This window comes from Schistocerca piceifrons, chromosome X, assembly GCF_021461385.2.
Source record: "Schistocerca piceifrons isolate TAMUIC-IGC-003096 chromosome X, iqSchPice1.1, whole genome shotgun sequence".
Classification (NCBI taxonomy): Eukaryota; Metazoa; Arthropoda; class Insecta; order Orthoptera; family Acrididae; genus Schistocerca; species Schistocerca piceifrons.
In genome coordinates, this window is record NC_060149.1 from 587,172,020 (window position 1) to 587,193,727 (window position 21,708).

At 39.6% G+C, this 21,708-nt stretch overlaps 1 protein-coding gene across 1 annotated transcript in view; it reads right to left on the bottom strand.

The window, feature by feature from the left end:
- LOC124722537 overlaps window positions 1-21,708 on the bottom strand; it is a 99,857-nt gene that overhangs the window by 17,773 nt on the left and 60,376 nt on the right. The window contains exons 5-7 of the mRNA XM_047247683.1: window positions 9,721-9,878; window positions 4,529-4,690; window positions 4,162-4,380 (exon numbers count right to left, since the gene is read on the bottom strand). Coding sequence (XP_047103639.1) covers window positions 4,162-4,380; window positions 4,529-4,690; window positions 9,721-9,878 — 539 coding nt within the window. The remainder of the gene's footprint in view (window positions 1-4,161; window positions 4,381-4,528; window positions 4,691-9,720; window positions 9,879-21,708) is intronic.

Consider the following 21,708-nt stretch of genomic DNA (forward strand, 5'->3'; position numbering starts at 1 on the left):
TTGGTACAGGTTTATTGATGACATCTTCATGATCTGGACTCCCAGTGAAGAAGAACTCCAGAATTTCCTCTCCAATCTCAACTCCTTTGGTTCCATCAGATTCACCTGGTCCTACTCCAAATCCCATGCCACTTCCCTTGACGTTGACCTCCATCTGTCCAATGGCTAGCTTCACATGTCCGTCCACATCAAACCCACCAACAAACAACAGTACCTCCATTATGACAGCTACCACCCATTCCACTTCAAACGGTCCCTTCCCTACAGCCTAGGTCTTCGTGGCAAACGAATCTGCTCCAGTCCGGAATCCCTGAACCATTACACCAACAACCTGAAAACAGCTTTCGCATCCCGTAACTACCCTCCCGATCTGGTACAGAAGGAAATAACCAGAGCCACTTCCTCATCCCCTCAAACCCAGAACCTCCCGCAGAAGAACCCCAAAAGTGCCCCACTTGTGACAGGATACTTTCTGGGACTGGATCAGACTCTGAATGTGGCTCTCCAGCAGGGATACAACTTCCTCAAATCCTGCCCTGAAATGAGATCCATCCTTCATGAAATCCTCCCCACTCCACGAAGAGTGTCTTTCCGCCGCCCACCTAACCTTCGACCCTCTGGCTCCTACCCTTGTAACCGCCCCCGGTGTAAAACCTGTCCCATGCACCCTCCCACCACCACCTACTCCAGTCCTGTAACCCAGAAGGTGTACACGATCAAAGGCAGAGCCACGTGTGAAAGCACCCACGTGATTTACCAACTGACCTGCCTACACTGTGAAGCTTTCTATGTGGGAATGACCAGCAACAAACTGTCCGTTCGCATGAATGGGCACAGGCAGACAGTGTTTGTTGGTAATGAGGATCACCCTGTGGCTAAACATACCTTGGTGCATGGCCAGCACATCTTGGCACAGTTTTACACCGTCCGGGTTATCTGGATACTTCCCACTAACACCAATCTGTCAGAACTCCGGAGATGCGAACTTGCCCTTCAGTATATCCTCTCTTCTTGTTACCCACCAGGCCTCAACCTCTCCACTAATTTCAAGTTGCCAGCGCTCATACCTCACCTGTCATTCAACAACATCTTTGCCTTTGTACTTCCACCTCGACTGACATCTCTGCCCAAACTCTTTGCCTTTACAAATGTCTGCTTGTGTCTGTGTATGTGCGGACAGATATGTGTGTGTGTGCAACCCACATCCTTTCGTCTTTCCCTCTCTCCTTCCCTCGTTTCCTTTCCCTGTGTGTGTGTGTGTGTGTGTGTGTGTGTGTGTGTGTGTGTGTGTGTGTGTGTGTGCCAATTCAATTGAACTGCCAAAGATAGCAGTCATGTGTACATGAGGTGTGCTTGGTTATATGAATGCGTGGATGTGTTTCCTTTTTTGAAGAAAGCTTTGGTCAAAAGACTAATATGTAACATTCTTTTTCATTGTGCCTATCTGCAACTCAATGTCTCATCTTTACAGGGAGTAGCAGTCTATCCTTTTCCTAATATTGTTGATATTCGAATGTGAAGTTTTCTTTGTTTGATTTCAACTGGATACTAGTTTAGTTGAATGGGAATAGTGTGCTTATGAGGATTTATTAGATGATGTGAAACTATGCAGATGATTCATATATCTACAATGAAGTGGGCATATCGTCTGCAAAATCTATACATTTAAAATGCTGCAGAGATTGGTAACTTCTTTCAAATGGTCAGAAATGCACTTTACAAAATGCAGAAAAGTGATGTCCTACATTTACTACATTAAATGAAGTATCTAAAGACATTCTTCATCTTCTTAAATATTGTTCCCATAGGTTGGACTATGAACAACATATATAGAGGTATTTAAGCAGTCATTCATTCCTCGCTCTATGCACAACTAGAACAGGAAAGATGCCTAACATGTGATATCATGCTAAATACCCTCTGCCATACACTTCAAGTGGTTTACAAAATATATACTTAAATTTAGATGAATCTTTGTGTAGTTCAGATAAACATTTCAGCAGAGAACTCAAAACTCTCACAATAGATCTCAATAAGTGTTTATAATATGTGACAATATTAATTTATTAATGATTGGCTGCAGAAAAAAGCATAAAAAGGTAATAGAGTTTGAAGCACTGTTGAAAAGCTATAGTTCCACCATCATGCAGTGGTAACTGATACTATAACACTCAACAACACATTCAGAAAATTAAAATTTCAGAATTGCTATGTAAGGAAGACCTGTGAAGCTGTTCCGTGAAAATGTTCTACAAAAAGTACTTAGAACACATAGCTTGGAATGCTACTTATGATAGAAAGACATTAAACTTGTTAGCAACACACTATACTTCTTTGGGGAAGGTAACTTCTGCTGCTAGGCATGTATACTGCAACCCAATGCCAGTTCAGTGCCACGTACATTGTTGACCTGGCTTGTTCTGTTCATCTGCAGTGACTGTTTTTGCTAGTGCTGTTTTGTTCTTGTATCATTTTTTATGGTTGCAAGTTTAAGTGAGCAACGAGCAGCTGTGAAATTTTGTTTTCTACTTGGTAAAAATCCTATTGAAACTGTTGTAATGTTTAAAATGATTTACCAAGATGATGCTATGGGAAAAACATCAAGTTTATGAGTAGTTTTTTCAATTTAAAAATGGCAACATGCTGATTAATGACTAAGGTTGTTCTAGACATTCATCAACTACACTTATTGACAAAAATATTGAAAAAAATTCCAGAGCTTGTGCTCACAGACCATTAACAGACAACTGATCAACTGTCAGTGATTAGTGGATTATCTTGAAGCTCAGTTCTGCAAATTTTAATGGAAGATTTGGGAATGAAAAGGGTTGCTGCCAAGTTTGTTCCTCGAGTTCTGAGTGAAAATCAAAAAGCACATCGAGTTGAAACATGTCATGCTTTGAAACAACAGCTCAAAAGTGATCTAGATCTTCTGTCAAAGGTCATTACTGGTGATGAGTGATAGTGCTATGGTTATTACCCAGAAACAAAGCAACAGTCAGGCCAATGAAAGACATCATCACCACCCCATCAAAAAAAAAAAAAAAAAAAAATCATCAAGCCAAATCAAACATCAAAGTGATGCAGATTTGCTTTTAGATGCCAAGGGATAGTTCATTCAGAAACTGTTCCCCCCATTCAGACCATTAGTCAAACCTTTTATTTGAAAGTTTTAAGAAGATTGCACAACAGTGTTTGTCAAAAAAGACCTGATTTGTTGCAGACTGGAGACTGGTTCTTCCACGACAACACAGATGCACACACAGAAATCACTGTTAGACAATTTTTGGCTAAAAATGGCATGGTTCTGCTGCCCCACACACCTCACTCACCTGACCTGGCTCTGTGTGATATTTTCCTATTTCCACTTACGAAAAGGGGCATGGAAGGACACCAATTTGACAACATTGAAGAAATAAAGAAAAAAATTAGGGAGAAGCAGTCAGCCATTTCCAAAGATGACTACAAAAAATGTTCTGAGCAGTGTAATCACCTGTGGGACAAATGTATTAGTTGTAATGGAGAGTATTTTGAAGGGTAAAAGATTATTTCATAAACAATTTGAAAATATATAGCTTTTAAAAAATAAGTATTTTTTGTACCACCTCATGCTATTGCAACACAGTAACAATGACTGAAAAAAAGACAGTCAACATGCTCAGTAAAATAGATAACTGATCTAGACCATTCATTCGTCTGAAGGAATGTTGTCTCTTCAAACCCACAGCTATGGCTACTTTAAGTAACTTCATAGTTAATAACTTGTATGCAGTCTGCATGGGGTGGCATTATAATGTGAATTACAGTAATTTACAGATTACACTACTATTTTCATTCCATCCAGGATTTCCATTATCATATTAAAGTAACTGTTGTTCCTTTCTGTACACATATTACAGATTGCCAACATCTTGGCATTACCATCAAGGTAAGGAACAATATTTCCTCTTTTAACTAAATTCTCACAGCCACTGTTGTATATCAGTCCCATAACACTATCAGTATCATCATTCCTTGAAACTTCAGTCATAATCTACTATATTTAAACAAAATATATAATAAAAGGCATTGGCACTATTCATGGGTCTGTATGCAACTAATGTTTGTAGAAGAAATAACTATACAGAAGATAAATTACTTATATCTAATAAATCACTGTACCGTGAGAAAGCTAGTGGTGCACATATGATACCAGCTGATATTTTCATTCCATTTTCAAGAGTAATGTAGTGCAGCACATAACGATGAAAATTCTTCCACTCACGTTTTTCCCCATAACTGTGATCTCTTACACCATCCATCTTTACTGTGTACTGTTTTCCATTCACTGTCACTTTACCATGTAACTTCCCAAATTGTTCATAGTGAGTCTGGTGGGAACTGTAAAATTTGAAAGTTGATCTGATACTCATAAAACACTATTCATCTTCATTTTATCAGATTTCTTATCTGTGCACTATAGCATATGATGAAACAAAACTTCTTTTGTAGTACAAAATTTAAATACCTCAGTGTATCTTGAAATTACCTTCGCACATTTTGGAAATATTCTCTACTCCATGTCTCTAAAGCCATAGCACGTGAGATACACAAAGGATCCATGTCAGTATCATAATCAAAATACCGGTATTCAGAACTCCAAACTGCGTTGATTTCAACATCAAATAATTTGTTTTCATCAGTACTTGACCTGAAAGAGAGCCAAAAGTGAAAACAAATTTTATGGTATTTAAGTATAATCATGTTTCTGCAGCTGAAGTATAAAACAGTTTTCAGTGCTGCAAATGCTTGCTGTGGAACCAAGAATTCTATGAGGAAGTCATTTTTTTCTAATTTGTAGTAGTAAACATAGAGTTTCATATAACATAAAACTCTCTATAATTGTGCTTAATAAAGTAAAAAAAAGTACTAAATTAAAGTAGCTTACTTAGGATCTTAATTGCATAGCCAGAGAACATCCATATGCTTTGTAAATCATCAAAACTTATCTCACAACTTCCCTATCAGTATTTAGGTAGTCTGATGTCACTCAAAAATGTAAAACGTGTATTAAATTTGTTTCACTGCAAGCTAAGATATAAAACAGACCAAATCACCTCAGAAAATGAAAGTAGTTGTTAAAAAAGGTCATTACACATAAGTGAGTTTTCTCAGTATATTGGAAAACTGTGAATTAAACAGCAGTGTTCTCTGTGGAGGAAGGATTGAGTTGTTCATTCTTCCTGAATGTCCAGTAGGATATATGTCTACATTAGCCATTTCCTTTTAGTAACTGTAAGTTCATCAATGCTATCTCTAGCCATTCTTCTGACTCTCATATGAAAGCCTTCTTCAGAACTGAGGTAATGGATATCATGATGCTGACTTATCTGCCATTGCATCCACTGACTCATTTCTCTGGATTCCTCTTTGGCACATTACCTAACAGAGCAGAACATCTTTCCTACTCACACATAAGCAGAGAAACAAGTTCTGAATATTCTGTATTTTTTCACCTGATTACCTGCAATTAGTAGTTTGACAAACATTGAGGTAAAGGGAAAATGTGCTGAACTTTGTGTAATAATACAGTATTCTCCAAGAGGAAGCAGAAAGTAATTTTGGAATCTGCAGATTTCAAATAGGGCTGTCACATTAGAGTGGGATATACACTGAAGTACCAAAGCAACTGGTATAGGCATGTGCATTCATATACAGTGATATGTAAACAGGCAGAATATGACAATGCGGCAGGGAATGCCTATATAAGACAACACGTGTCTGCCACAGTTGTTAGATCAGTTACTCCTGCTACAATGGCAGGTTATCAAGACTTAAGTGAGTTTGAACATTTTGTTACAGTCGGCACATGAGCGATGGGACACAGTATTTCCAAGGTAGCGATGAAGTGGGTATTTTCCTGAATGAAAATTTCATGAGTGTACATTGAATATCAGGAATCCGCTAAAACATCAAATCTCTGACATTGCTGTGGCCAGAAAAAGATCCTTCAAGAACAGAACCAATGATGACTGAAGAGAATTGTTCAAAGTGACAAAAGTGCAACCCTTCCACAAATTGATGCAGATTTCAACACTGGGCCATCAACAAGTGTCAGTGGGCAAACCATTCAATGAAACATCATCGACATGGGCTTTCAGAGCCAAAGGCCCACTCATGTACCCTTGATGACTGCACAACACAAAGCTTTATGCCTCACCTGGGTCCATAAACACTGACATTGGACTGTTGATGACTGGAAACATGTTGCCTGGTCAAATGAGTTTCATTTCAAACTGTATCCAGTGGATGGACGTGTATAGCTACAGAGACAACTTTATGAATCCATGGACCCTACATGTCAGTAGGGAACTGCTTAAGCTGGTGGAGGCTCTGTAACGGTGTTGGTGTGTGCAGTTGGAGTGATGCGGGACCCCTGATATGTCTAGATATGACTCTGACAGGTAACATGAATGTAAAGCATCCTGTCTGATCACCCGCAGCCATTCATGCCCCTTGTGCATTCCAATAGAGTTGGGCAATTCTAGCAGGACAATCTGACACACCACACATCCAGAATTGCTACAGAGTGGCTCCAAGGACATTCTTCTGGCCACCAAACTCACCAGACATGAACATTATTGAGCATATCTGGGATGCCTGTTCAGAAGACATCTCCTACACTCATATTCTTACGGATTTATGGACAGCCCTGCAGGATTTGTGGCATCAGTTCCCTCCAACTCTACTTCAGACATTAGTCAAGTCCATGCCACTTCATATTGCGGCACTTCTGCATGTTTGTGGGGGCCTACACGATGTTACGCAGGTGTACCAGTTTCTTTGGCTCTTCAGTGTATTTCATCACAGGGTCCTGCAGGTTTCTGTCCTGGATCCTTTATTGTTGTTGATTTATGCTGATTATAAGTCTGGAGCTGGGGATGAACATGAGTAAAAATTTACAATGTTTGCAAATGACACAAATATTGTAACATAAAATCTTTTAGCTGCAGTCACCAACATTTTATGAAAACTCTCTATACATTTACTATTAACTTCCTGTCTGTCAACCTATGGAAGGAAATTTTATGAAAATTCTACCAAGTCACAAAAGCCCAGAGGAATACATAGTGATATTCGGAATCTAGCAATTACAGAGGGTTGACAGTATCATGTTGCTGGGTCTTCACTTAGACTGCAGATCAAGCTGGGAAAATCACATATTTCCAAAGTGAATATATTGAACAGTAGTCTGCTTTTGCATTAAGAGTGCTCTCTCTTATATTGGAACCAAATAGTGACAAAGGCAGTTTATTCTGGTTATGGCCATTCCATCGCATCATGTGGAATTTTCTTCTGGGAGAACTCTTATTTTGCTCAAAAATTCTTCATTGTTCAGAAGACAGTGATTACACTCATTTTAAGAATAATTGCAGGAATCTGTTGTTAAATACTGATTATTCAGCTGACAATATTTTCCACTGCTTCTCAATACATTTTCTTCTTTCACATGCTTTGTTATAAAGAGCCCCATTCTGAAAGCAACTCAGCAGACAACACGAATGACATTAGGAATAATAACTGGACATGACCAAACGGAATATCTGTCCATAGTGCAGAGACGTGCTAAGAATGCTGGTGCAAACATTTTCAACTTTCTTCACTCTGAGCTTAAAAACTTAAGGAATAGAGAATCCTTTTTCGAAACTAAAATACAGCTGTTTCTCTTTGATGACTCATTCTACTCTTTGGGTAATTGGTAAATAATAGCTTTCGAAAGAAAAGATATAGCTAAATAGTTTCATGATCATCAAATGTGAATACAAGTATTATGTGTAGATTGTGTTATTTTCATTCACTCACTGTATAGTATGAATACGTATATTTATTGTATGTGTATGGATCAACTGATTGTCCTGTGCCTGCGCCTGTCAAGCAGTTCTGAACATGTCACTACTGAAGTGCAAAGATAATAATCATGTATTATCTTACTTCTAATATTGTAGTTGCTGTAACCACCAATTTTGTGTGTGCACTGCTTCATAGTTTGTGCATGATGTTTGTGCTTGATTTGGCCACTAGAGGTCACCTGACCTGCTAATACAACAGCAGTTGTGTGCACAGCCTGCTGGCTGCACCCTCTGTTGGAACTTATGTCTATATAGGCCAGAGTGCAAGGCTCCACCAGCCATTTGTGTAGTGCAAATTGTATTGTACCTTGTCTTCCATGTGAGTGTACTCTTTGAGCAATAAATTTCAGGGTTCTTGCAGTAGAAAAGTAGTAGCTGTTTGTAAATTTGTTGAACAGTAAATCGTAATTAAAGGTACACGTAAATATATGTAATCATAATTTTGGCGCGCAGTCCGGAACCGCGGGACTGCTATGGTCGCAGGTTCGAATCCTGCCTCGGGCATGGATGTGTGTGATGCCCTTAGGTTAGTTAGGTTTAAGTAGTTCTAAGTTCTAGGGGACTGATGACCACAGAAGTTAAGTCTCATAGTGCTCAGAGCCATTTGAACCATAATTTTGGCATGTGCCACAGCCAGGTGAGTTCATCACCATATATATCCTATCCATGGAAGACATATAAATTAATAAACAAATCATAGTTTTGTTCCAGAGCTACTACTAGAAAATAGTAGCTGATCAGAAATGAGTTGTCAGAAGTTTATTTGGTAAGTGAACCTAGTTGTATGTGGCCAGTGATGCGTTTTGTCAAACTTAGTCACCCAAACAAATTAGGCAAAAGGAAGAACATAGAAGGTTCCAGAGAACTCTTCCTTTTCCTCTTGTCTTGGTGTTTTTAGGTGTTTCACAATTCAGACACTTCTTTTGGTTTAATGTCCTTGGTATCCCTTCTGGCTATTCTCATTTTTACTGTCTTCACTTTAAACTTCTTTTGTTGCATTTCAATCTGCTCTGGCACTTTAATTTTTCTGCCCACTTGCTTCTCTAACTCTCCACTTCCCCAATCACTTCATCAACCTTTTCCATCTGTCACTACAATTTTTTCTTTTGCCTTTGGAGTATCACATAACATTATACACCAGCAATAAATGACACACTGAGTTGCAGACAGGCACAAAAAGACTTTTACACATTTAGGTTTTGGCCAAAGCCTCCTTCAGGAAAGAAAAGACAGATGCATACACACAAACAGGCACATCTTATGCATACATGACGGCTATCTCTGGTTGCAGTAGCCAGAGAGAGCAGTTCTTGTTTGAATGTGTGTGTGTTTTCTTTTCATTTCTGAAGAGGGCTTTGGTGAACCCTAAGCATGTAATGCTCTTTTTGTAGTGCTTGTCTGCAACTCAATATGTCATCTTTATGGCGAGTAGCGATCTATCATTTCTAATATTGTTGATATTCCAATCTGGAGTTTCCCTTGTTGAATTATACATTACCAGCTACTCAATGGTACATAGAAAAATTTGGAAATCTTATTAGTTAGGCCCTATACTTCTAGAAAAGAATAAATCAATGCTAAAGTCAGTCACCCTTCAGTTTTATATATCTTATGTACTCTGATTCTGTGTGAGTGTCAGTTTATCTTTCACTAAATTTCCACTACAAAAAGATCAGACTATATGAGATAATTATTTTTGAATGATAAAAACTCCACTTAATCCCTAAAGTTATACATGACATGACTCTTTCCTGTCTGACACATTACCTTGAGCAGCTAGAAATTTTTAATTTTAAATTACAGGTAAAATATTTTCCACAGGACAACTCACTTCATTTTTCCTTTGTACTGCAATTCCCATGTTCTCATTGGCTGAAATGGTGCAATGACTAGTCCCTCTGCTCCATATTTGTCTATCCTCTCCAGTTCATTTCTGAACATCATGGTGTCTGGCAGTTTTGGAGACATTAGGAGCCCTACATTAGGAACCTGTTCAAAACAGTTATCATAAGATCGAAACTTGATAGCTCTAGGAAATCATTCTGTGTTTATCAGCATTGTCCCTATCACATAAAACAGTGATGATGTCAGTTATTTCCATATTTGGTGTTGCATGAATGGTCAAGTAGTCAATCTTCATACTTTTATAAGGACTGGTGCAAATATTCATATCCTGACAGCATAGAAGCATTTCAACATTTGTTTGTAGTGGTTCTGTAAAAGAGAGAGAGAGAGAGAGAGAGAGAGAGAGAGAGAGAGAGAGAGAGAGAGAGAGAGAGAGAGAGAGCTAACACAATGAACCCTATGAAAACCCCTTTGGTAGAACCATGTCTTATGATCTCATGATGTACCTATGTAGTGGTAATGGACTGTTGGACTGTTATATAGCCAATAACACATTAAGTCAAGCAGAAAGTATTTTAAATGGACCATCTTTACATCAGTCTGGTTATTCTAGATAGCAAAAAATAGAAAGTACTAAGAAATTTTAAAATGGCAATGGCAAACAAATGTAGGATAAAAATCTGTAAGTAATAAAGAAAAATTTTTCACAAAAAAGAAATTGCAGCTGTAATGTATGTATAACTAAAGCTTTGGATGGTTTGTCTGAAGAAGAGCTTCCACACTGCTATTCTCATTTCAGTATGGTTCACTACCCCATAGCAAAGGGATAGACATATTAGTACCATTTGGCAGAACTTTAATCCTTCTCTGATGAAAGCAGATCTGTAGCTGTTGATGTTGGTACTCAGTATCCCTAAGGCTGTTTGTGTGATTTTTTTATATGTTCTTTTGGGGACAGATTAGCATACATTGACAGCCACAGGTGACTCTGTACATGATATGGACAGTCAATAGATATTTGAAAGAAGGCTCCATTTTACAGTGTTAGGAAAGGTAAACATGATGCTAGATGATGATAAAAAATATATTGTGGAGTCACAAAATGTGACCTGAGGTCATACCTAATGGCTCTCCACTTGAGAGAGCAATGCTGGAAAAATTAGGATTCAATGTCCTGTCAGTGACAAGGTCATTAGAGCTGGAGGGCAAGCTCAAATTGGGGAAGAATGAGGAAAGAAATTGATCATACACTTTTCAAAGACTCTACCTCAACATTTTCCTGAAGTGATTTACTTAAACTATGAAAACCCTAAATAAGATATTCACATGGGAATTTCAACCATGGTCAACCAAAATGCAAGTCTTATCTTTTAAGTATTAAGTAATACTGGAAAATCACTTCACAACATTTTGAAGATACGTTTTCCTCTCTCTGCAGCTTGTGGTTTAGTGATTAGTGTTGCCACCTCTGGTACACAGGGTTCTGGGTTCAATTCCTGGCCAGGGCAGAGATTTTTTCTGCCTGAGGGCTGGGTGATTGTGTTGTCCTCATCACATCATCATCATTCAGGAAGAGTGGTGTGACTGGACTGTGAAAAGATTGGGAATTTGTATGGGCACTGATAACTGTGCTGTTGAGCACCCCATGAACTGAATATCATCTTTATCATTATCATCATGTTTTCTTCCATCATCTTGATTATCATTTGTAGCTGATAAGCAATTGTTTTACACTTGCATGAAAAACAGTATATAGTAAAATCAGTCTCATATAACAAGCTTTTGTTAGGGTGTCTTCCTGTAGACATTGTAGTGTTACTAGCAGCTACAAGTGCTCTGCTGTTTAAAATAACCCTAAAAAGGACTCAATTGTCTCTAAGGAATCAGGCAGAAAATGTATCTCATATTCTGCACTTGGAGACGTGATATGCAAGAAAGGGTTTCAAGCAGATGGGTACTCATTTACAAAGGCATTATTTGCAGAGTTAGTGTAAGATATAATATCTATGGTGTAGAATGCCATAAATATCGATATTTGTTCAGTGTATAAGTGCGCTATCTTTCAGGAGGGGGCTTTGGGAGGATGTGGGCCGCCAACGGCAGTTAGCCTCCGGACTTGTATCTGTGTAGAAGCGAAGTGCTAATAAATCTGTATCTGAGAGAATTCTAGTTCTTTACCTACAACTATATCCTATTCCCTCACAGGTGACCCTGTTTTTTGTGTAATATGTGTCCGAATTACCGCCCGAAGGTTATTTACGTGCCTACCGCGTCGAGTTTCTTCGCGATCGCGAGGACCGTTGTTCAGTTTCAGACAATGGCCTTTCAGCACTCACCGCCACCCGGATTTCAGCAACATCTCTACATCTCTCCAGCACTCCTGCCGTCATAGTGGACATGCTGCAAGACTCTTCAGAATCCTTCAGCCCGAACATGCAGTGGAATTCATCGAGTGCCGCCAGTTTCATCCAACCGCCAACGGTTGCAGACTCTGGCTTTGTTAGCCTAGACCTTTCCACGTGTTCTCCACAGAGTGTTGTTCGGAACATTCCTACTCCTGTGTCAAACACACAATTCAATACAGTTCATGGCATTGTGCGAAGTTTTGCTACTTTGGAAAATCCAGTAGTAAATTCAAACTCGAATCAGTTACCGCCACGTGTGTATCCTTCCGTGCCGGCTAGTCAACAGGTGCTCAGTGCTCGCCAAACAGCAAATATCACACCGAGTGTGCATCCTAGTGGACATGTGCGAGATCCTTGTGTTGTTTCTAATCAAGTCAACACCCGGACATCTACAACCAGCCCCACCGCCCATGGTCGAGTGAATACAGTGTGCATAACGGACATTCACCGGCGTACTTAAGTACTTGTGGATTCTCTCGGAGCTACTATGTCAATAAGAATGCACATTTTGACTACAATCCTCACAATGTTCGAGCGTCCATCGCTTCTCGAGATGCCACGCCCCCAGACCTATAGGGAAATATGCAGGTTCATCGGAACAGTTAATTATTACCGTAAACATTTGCCAGCCACTTCTGCAGTGCAGGCTCCTCTCACAGATGCTCTTGCTGGCCCACAAACTTCTGGAACCCACCAGGTCCCATGGACAAGGCATTTACCAAACTCAAACAGCTGTTGGCCTCCGCTGCTACTATTGCTCACCCACGTGTGGATGCCACAATGTTTATCACTACTGACGCTAGTGACAATGCTGTCGGCGCAGTACTGAGTCAGACATACAAAGATGTTACGACCCCCCTGCAGTTTTTCTCAGAAAAGCTAAACAACGCGCAGAAGAAATACTCACCATTTGACAGAGAATTACTTGCAGTTTACGAGGCCATAAGACACTTCAGAACTGATGTTGAGGCACGAGATTTCTATGTGCTCACTGATCACAAGCCGCAGGTTCTTGCCATAAAAAATCCTGCGGCTGATCCGCCTCCACGACGCTTTCGTCACATTGATTACATCTTGCAATTTACAAATGACATTCGCTACATCCGAGGAGTGGACAATGTGGTTGCTGATTTTCTCTCACGCATTGGTGCTGTCACAACCTTAATTGACTTAACGCACCTACCTCGGTTGCAATCGGCAGACCCCGATACCATGCAGTTAATTTCGGACCACAGCTCCTCTCTCCAACCGGTATGCTCTACTTTCCCTGGCATATCTGACTTAGTGTGGTGTGATGAATTGACTGGTATGTTACGGCCATTCATTCATAAGCTCCTTCAACGCCAGATCTTTGACAAATTACACACATCAGCACACCCCAGTGTCAAAGCTTCCACCCGTCTGGTAGCTGGAGAGACATGCGCCGCGACTGTCAGTCTTGGGCCAGGGCATGCGTGTTGTGTCAACAGAACAAAATTTACAGGCACACTTCCCCACCCCTTGGCTGTTTTGCCCAACTGCCAGGCTGGTTTCAGCATGTTCATGTGGACCTCGTAGACCCTTTGCCCCCCTCCGAGGGTTTCCATTACTTGTTTACAGTTATTGACAGGATGACTCAGTGGGCTGAAGCTGTGCCTATTCTGAACATTACCTCTGAGACAGTAAGTCGAGCATTCTTATCTTCGTGGATCTCTAGATTTGGCTCACCTGTTTACCTCACCACTGACCAGGGACGACAATTTGAGTCTTCAGTTTTCTCCGACTTATGTGTGGTATTGTCAAAATTCATACTTCTGCATATCACCCTCAAAGCAATGGGCTTGTCGAGCGATGGCATCACACCTTAAAGTCTGCCTTGCATTGCCATGACTAACTATAGACAGAAGCAATGCCCTTCGTGCTTCTTGGACTTCGTGAGACTTTCAAGGAAAACCTCAAGGGTTCTGTAGCCGAGTTTGTGTATGGCCAACCTCTGCTTTGCCTGGAGAATTAGTCACTCCCACCCCACTTCCATGGCCCTCTGAACTCCCTTCACTTCTTGAGCGAGTGCGCTTGCACTGCAGCAAAATTCAGCCGCCACCTCCGGCTACTCATACACCTCCGAGCGTGTATGTACCACGCACGCTAGATTCTTGTGAGTACGTGTTTATCAGAGATGACTCAATCAAAGCCCCGCTTCAGTCATCCTACACAGGTCCCTACAAGATCATCAAACGCTCCAAGAATAACATGGATCTCCTCATAAAAGACTCTGTAACCACAGTCTCACTCAACCGAGTAAAACCAACTTTCATTGAGCCTCAGGTGAACCTCCCTGATTTTGCCCCTATTTCTCCCACTCCTGCTTCAAGCGGTCATCCATCTTCTCATACCATACATTCGGGTATTGATTCTCCATAGCGTGCTTCTCTGCGGAGCACTGCTTCTTCTCCGCGTTCATCTAATTCGAGTGGCCAATCTTTTCAAGGTTTCACTCCTCACAGTCCTCGCAGTCAAACTGCCAACCACTCAGATTCTACCATTGTGTTACCATCTTCGTGTGACAGCTCTTTGTCATGCTGTTCAATCCACGCTCCTCATGGCCTTCCGTCACGCTCCCTCATCCATCAGCTGATCGCCTGAGGTTGTTGCCTGCGCAGCCCAGTGCACTTGCCACCCCCCTCTTCACAGATGCTTCCCCCTGCCATGGCTTTCCCACACCTCCCTGCCTCCCTACCATTGCTCGTACAGGTGCCACCCAAGAATTCACAACACAAGTACACCCTGATGACATACATAAATTATATGTTGTCGTAGATGGCAATACGGTGTGTGTGGTACTCACGTGTGACAATGTTGAGGGAGGAAGTGCAGAAACTCGTGTGGTGTGCTGCTTTAAATTGAGCACAAGTACTACGTGTGGCAATTTACATGCCTTTGTTAGGCCTTCTGGCAAGGTGATTCTCTGCCTGCCTGCTGATGAAGTGCTACACCTCCACTCCAGGACGGGACGTCGTCTTCAGCCGCCGGCGTCGCTTGCTGACTTCGCCGTCGAAGTACCGGGTTTCACGCCCCCGGTCTCCTACCAGTCAACCGCTTCCACCTGACATGGAAGAACTGTACGTTACCTTCCTAGCTTCTCACCCCCCCCCCCCCTCCCCCATTCACAGGGACGTACTCCATACTGTGCAGGGGGGGGGGGGGGGAGGGAGGGGAGGCTAGGGGCTATGTGGCATAGAGCGCCATAAATATCGATATTTGTTCAGTGTATAAGTGTGCTATCTTTGAGGAAGGGGGTTTGGGAGGATGTTGGCCTCTAACAGCAGTTAGCCTCCAGTCTTGTATCTGTGTATAAGCGAAGTGCTAATAAATCTGTATCTGAAAGAATTCTAGTTGTTTACCTACAACTATATACTATTCCCTCATATCTACTGATTGTGACACATACCTTTTCCACATAATACGTACTATAGTGGAAGAATCCAAGATTAAAGAAGCCAGGCGGTGCAGGCTGATCACAATTTCAATGCTCCCCCCCCCCCCCACCTGCCTCCCCCCCCCCCCACCCCCCACCCCACCACCCATGCCCCCCCACACCCACACAGTTTGTGTGGGCAAGATTATGGTACCAATAAACTTTGAATTTTATGATCTTTCCTAATTTCTGAGTTTCTGGGAAGAACTGTGGAAACTACAATTGCTTCCCAACATTTAATCCAAGAGGTCCATCTTTTATTAATAGTTTCAAGAAAACATGTTTCTCCTGAGGACTTATTATGAATTTTATAATAATTGATACTTTCACTCTGAAACTTCTGTTCTGGCAACATCATATGATAAAGATTGTGTTGTAACTCATGGGGATTGTGGAAATGTCTACTTTTACTTGACATATGAAAATTTTACTCTAGTTGAAAATGGGATAACATATACTGTAATACTTGAGAGAAAGAGTGTTTTTTAATTCACTTTTTGGCAAGTGTCAACTTTGAAGAGTCATGGAAGCCAGATAATAATTACATAAATTTTCTTTGCACGAAGATACAACCATTCCCTACTTACAAGCAGATCTTAATTGCTTTCTGATTACTTATTTTGTTGTAATAATGGTGGATGCAGATTGTCATAATTTGCCTTATGGTGATATGTACAAACAAGACAAAAGTGTAAATGCAAGCACTGTTGTCTTTCACAGCTGGTATGTTTTTATACAAATAAATGTACACAAAGTGCCAATATCACATGTTTAATTCATTTGTTTTGCATCTTTGTGCACTGCTTTGTTGTCGATGCTATGTTTCCAGACCTCTGAATAGTAATAATGATGAGGGCCTCCTGTTGGGTAGACCGTTCGCCTGGTGCAAGTCTTTCGATCTGATGCCACTTCGGCGACTTGCGCGTCGATGGGGGTGAAATGATGATGATTAGGACAACACAACACCCAGTTCCTGAGCGGAGAAAATCTCCGGCCCAGCCGGTAATCGATCCCGGGCCCTTAGGATTCACAGTCCGTCACGCTGACCACTCAGCTACCGGGAGCGGACTTCTGAATAGTAATTTCACTTCCTTACTCATTCTCGCACTGTTTACATCAGGGGTTCTTGTCAGATATGAAACCATAGTACTGTCATTTGTTGTTGTATACCCATAAGAAACAGTACTAATAATATAATTAGTTGCCTTGTACTTATGTGAAACCATGCATCATTTACAGAGTTATGAAATGGCGATCAGTGCACATGCTTACTTTGAGATCGAAAACGAACAGGGCTCAAACAGTTCCCTACTACTGCCAGTAAACACAGTTTTTGAATGTCTCAGCATTAGTGAAACTTCAGTGAAACCAATCTTGAGAAATACAAAGAAACCTCACGTCTTGTAACACCAAAAAAATAGTTCTGTTAAGTGACAAAGTTTACAAGAGATGAGTTTACACAGTGAGCCATAAGACGAAAAATCCACTTCTATTTGAAAAAACAGTTTCTAACAGTAGCAGCTGTATTAGAAAAGATGAAAAGAAGTGGAAGACTTTATTGTTATGAGTGAACCAACCCTTTGGCACACTGTTCTAAGATTGAGCTTCTGAGACAAAAAGTTCAACAAAAAATGTTTCCTGGTGGAAAGTAATTGAGTAGCAGGAAAAATATATGAGTTTTTGTGGAAAATAAGACACTTTCAAAACAGTGGATGGTCTATTTATTAAACTGCTGAGAACTGGTGTCATGCAGATTATTCCAGAAAGTTTGGATGGCAGGACCAAAAATTGCCTTACACATAAAAAATTTATATGAGTATGACAGAGGACATTTTCAAGAGTGGAATGGCTGGCAAGGAGGAATTCAAGTGCAGGTGAGGTAAGATGGCTGCTGTATCAGGTGTGCCGTATCTTCGGCTCTTAATAAAGTGCTGATTTCAAATTGAATGAGACAGATGTTGTAGAAATGAAAGTGCGTCTGGGGCTGTTCTGTTATGAATAGAAACATATTTCAGCTGTTATTGAGATATCTACACTTTTCAGACAATTCACTGCAATCTAATGGTTGACTCTACAGAATTACACCAGTTTTGGTCTATTTAAGTAGCATCATGAGCCCTAATTACATTCCAGACAAGAATCTCTGCATTGACAAATCAATAGTTTTGTGGCACAGCTTTCTGTTTTTCAGGCAGCAAATTAAGAACAAGAAACACAAGTATGGTGTGTAGCATTATGAACTCTCTGAATCTAATGGTGTGGTTCTCAAAGTAAAAATCTATTGAGGCAAGTCACAGGAGAAGGCCGAGTTTGTTCACGTATCTAGTTATATTATATATTATGGAAGCTTGAAGAAAGGCTACATGCTTCATATGAATAATTTTTATAATTCTTTATCAGTTACAAAACTGTTTTCAACTTACAAAACCTGTGTGTGGAACATTACGTAACAACAGAAAGGAAAACTCAAGATCATTAGTTATGAAACTGAAGAAAGGTCAGATGGTGTGGAAAAGAAATGAAATTGTTATGGTTTGAAAATTAAGAACAAAAGGGAATTCCTGACCATTTCTGATATGCATCATGCTGAAATGGTGGAAGTTTGTAATTGATACAGCAAAGTTGTCTTGAAACCAAACAGTCAGAGACTACAAAAATGGCATGGCTGGTGTTAGTCAGTCAGATCAAATGTTGTCATATTATTCAGCACTGTGAAAAATTATTAGATGGCCAAAAAAAGCTTGCTATACATGTAATGGAAATTTATATACACAATATCCATTGGTTTTATAATCAGACAGCAGGAATGTGTATCAAGTCTCTAGCCTTCAGAGACAAATTTATTCAGGTATTGATTAGGGATAAGATGGCAGACACTCAGAACAAAATCAGGGCAGAGGCATCTTCCATTATTTAGGGGCAACACCCATACCCAAGAAATAAGTGTAGCTCATAAAGCCGTGCAATGTATACACACAATAAAATAAATGCTGTGAATCATGGTACTTTTGTCCCACTTGTGAAGAAAAGCCACCTCTTTTCATGGAAGAATACTTCAAGATGAATAATCAATAAAAAAACTTTATTTTTCATTACTATTAGTGATACAAAGGATATATTTCTCATCTAAAGCTAAAATACTTGTATGAACTTTGTATGCACTTTTCTGTTAGTTTATCCCAAGTGTGAAAATAAAAATTCTGTTCCACCATACCCAGACAATTTACTGTACCTGTCCCTGAAGCCCAAGACCTGTAAATCACATGCATTTGCTACAAATGTTTTTGTACCAGTATCTGACTTTATACAGAAACTCCTTTCCTATGAGTTAACCCATAATGAACACCAATGGCCAGGTCATCAGGCACAAGATAACTCATAGGTGGCCATAATTGTGATAACAGAGCTGAAAGCTGTTCACCTCCATGAGCACAGAAGAGAATGTACCTGTCCCTGAAGCGCAAGACCTGTAAATCACATGCATTTGCTACAAATGTTTTTGTACCAGTATCTGACTTTATACAGGAACTCCTTTCCTATGAGTTAACCCATAATGAACACCAATGGCCAGGTCATCAGGCACAAGATAACTCATAGGTGGCCATAATTGTGATAACAGAGCTGAAAGCTGTTCACCTCCATGAGCACAGAAGAGAATGTATCCTCACCATCATTATTATTATCTAATTAACAAGAGTAACAATCTATGAAAGTTTAAAAGTTGGTTTTACAATAGTTTGTCATGTAGTCATGTCTTGGAATTTACATTCCCAATGACTTACATGGGTGATATTTATATCTTCTGTGATACTGTCGGAAAAAAGTAGTAATAGCAGCTGACTTCAACATCAATGTCTTAAGTCAATGCCATGAAGCTGACAAATTCACTGATCTAATAAAAAAATCCAGCTTCAAATTAAACGTCTTAGAATACACCAGAGAAAATGCCCAGTCAGCAATCAGTATTGATAACATTCTGACAAATTATGTGTTTGAATACGTTCATAAATTTTGCTTAGATATAGGAATGTCTGATCATAAAGCACTGGTTATTGAATTGGCAAAAACAAACACAGAAACCTCACCTAAAAATAAGCCTAAGTGCTTTAAGAGAAATTTCAACTCAGAAAATGTAACTGTATTCCAGGACAGATTAAAAGAAACAGACTGGCAATGTAACAATAACAAGTCAACTAATGAAAACTTTCAAAAATTCCTAAACAGCTTCCTTCTTGTATTCAATGAAACCTTTCCACCTAAGTGTGCCAACACCAAAGTGACAAGTAAACTAACTTGGATAACAGAAGGAATAAAAATTTCTAGTGCTAGGAAATGGCAGCTGCACAAAGAGCTGAAATATAACAAAGATCTAGCTTTTATTGAATATGTGAAGCATTATAAAAATGTTTTCAAAAATGTTGTAAAGGCAGCAAAACAAATGTTTAACAGCGAATTAATCTCAAATCATAAGAATAAATCAAAAGCAGTGTGGTCTGTTGTTAAATCAGAATTGGGCGTTAAAGTCAACAGCCATGAAATTTGTAAACTAAAGCCTGAAAACACCACCACTGTAAAGCCTGCTCAAATATCGGAACACTTCGATGAAGTCTTTATCAATGTGACAAAATCAAACATCAATGTTACAAATTACAATGTATGTCCATATGGGCTTGATCGAAAAAATATATCTCCCATGAAACTTAGAAATATTACAGTGAAAGAAATAGAAGACATTATATTATCACTAAAAAATAATTTTGGCGGGTTCGGATGGGATACCTGCAAAAGTAATCAAATCATTGTACAAAATAGTAAGTCCTCCACTACCTGAATTAATCAACAAATCATAGAAGAAGGTTGTTTTCCAGAATCATTAAAAACACAGAAATAAAACCACTTTTTAAGAAAGTGTCAAGAGATGATATGGGGAACTATCGTCCCATCTCCCTCCTTCCAGTGCTGTCAAAAATTTTCGAGAAAGTAGTTGCTATCCAAATCCAAAACTTTATTGTATCACAGGGGATTATTTTGTGCAATCAGTTTGGCTTCCAGCAAGGTAAAAATACAACAGATGCCATAAATAATTTCATAGAAAAAATTAGCAAAGCTCTAGACAAAAACAGTAAAGTAGCCGGAATTTTCTGCAACCTGACAAAGGCTTTCGATTCCGTAAATCATTCCTTGCTAATCCACAAACTAGAAAAATATGGGATTAAGGGTGCAGTACTTCAATGGCTTATTTCTTACTTATCTAATAGAAAACAAAGAACAATCATCTCTTCAAATGGTGCAAACTACCACTCATAATGGAAAACAATAACACAGGGTGTCCCACAAGGTTTGATCCTCGGTCCAATTCTCTTTCTATTGTATGTCAATGACTTACCATAAAATATAAATTCACCATCCGTTCTGTTTGCTAATAACATGTCTGCCTTGACAGAAAGCAAAGAAACAGAAACGATTCCTGATAGAGTCACTGGTACATTAGACAAGCTAGAGTCATGGTTCACGTTAAATGGTCTGAAGCTTAACATATCAAAAACAAACTTAATTCAATTCAGAACCAAACAGTGAAAAGACCAGGAAATTAGTATAATCATAAAAGTGAAGAATTAACAGAAGTACATTCTGCCAAATTTCTAGGTCTACACCTCAATAAGAATTTAAACTGGAACACACATATTGAGTATCTGTGCAGCAAACTGGGTAGCTTTTCATATGACATGCATATATTATCAAGTGCTACTAACATGTCCACTTGCAAAGTAGCATATCTAAGTTACTTTGAATCAGTGATAAGATATGGCATTATTTTCTGGGGGAGCTCCAATAATACATCTCGAGTACTGAAGCTCCAGAAGGAAATTATCAGAAATATGTGCACTGCACAGCAAGGAGAATCATATTGTCCATTATTACAGAAACTAAAACTTTTAATTGTCCCCTCCCTATACATATACGAGGTAATGATATTTTTACACAACAAACCAGAATCGTTAATTAAAAACCAATCTGATCATCCATATTGCACAAGGAATAAAGATAATTTTATGCTTCCTGCCAATAGATTGAAATTATATGCTCAGACCCCACAATATATGGGCATGAAACT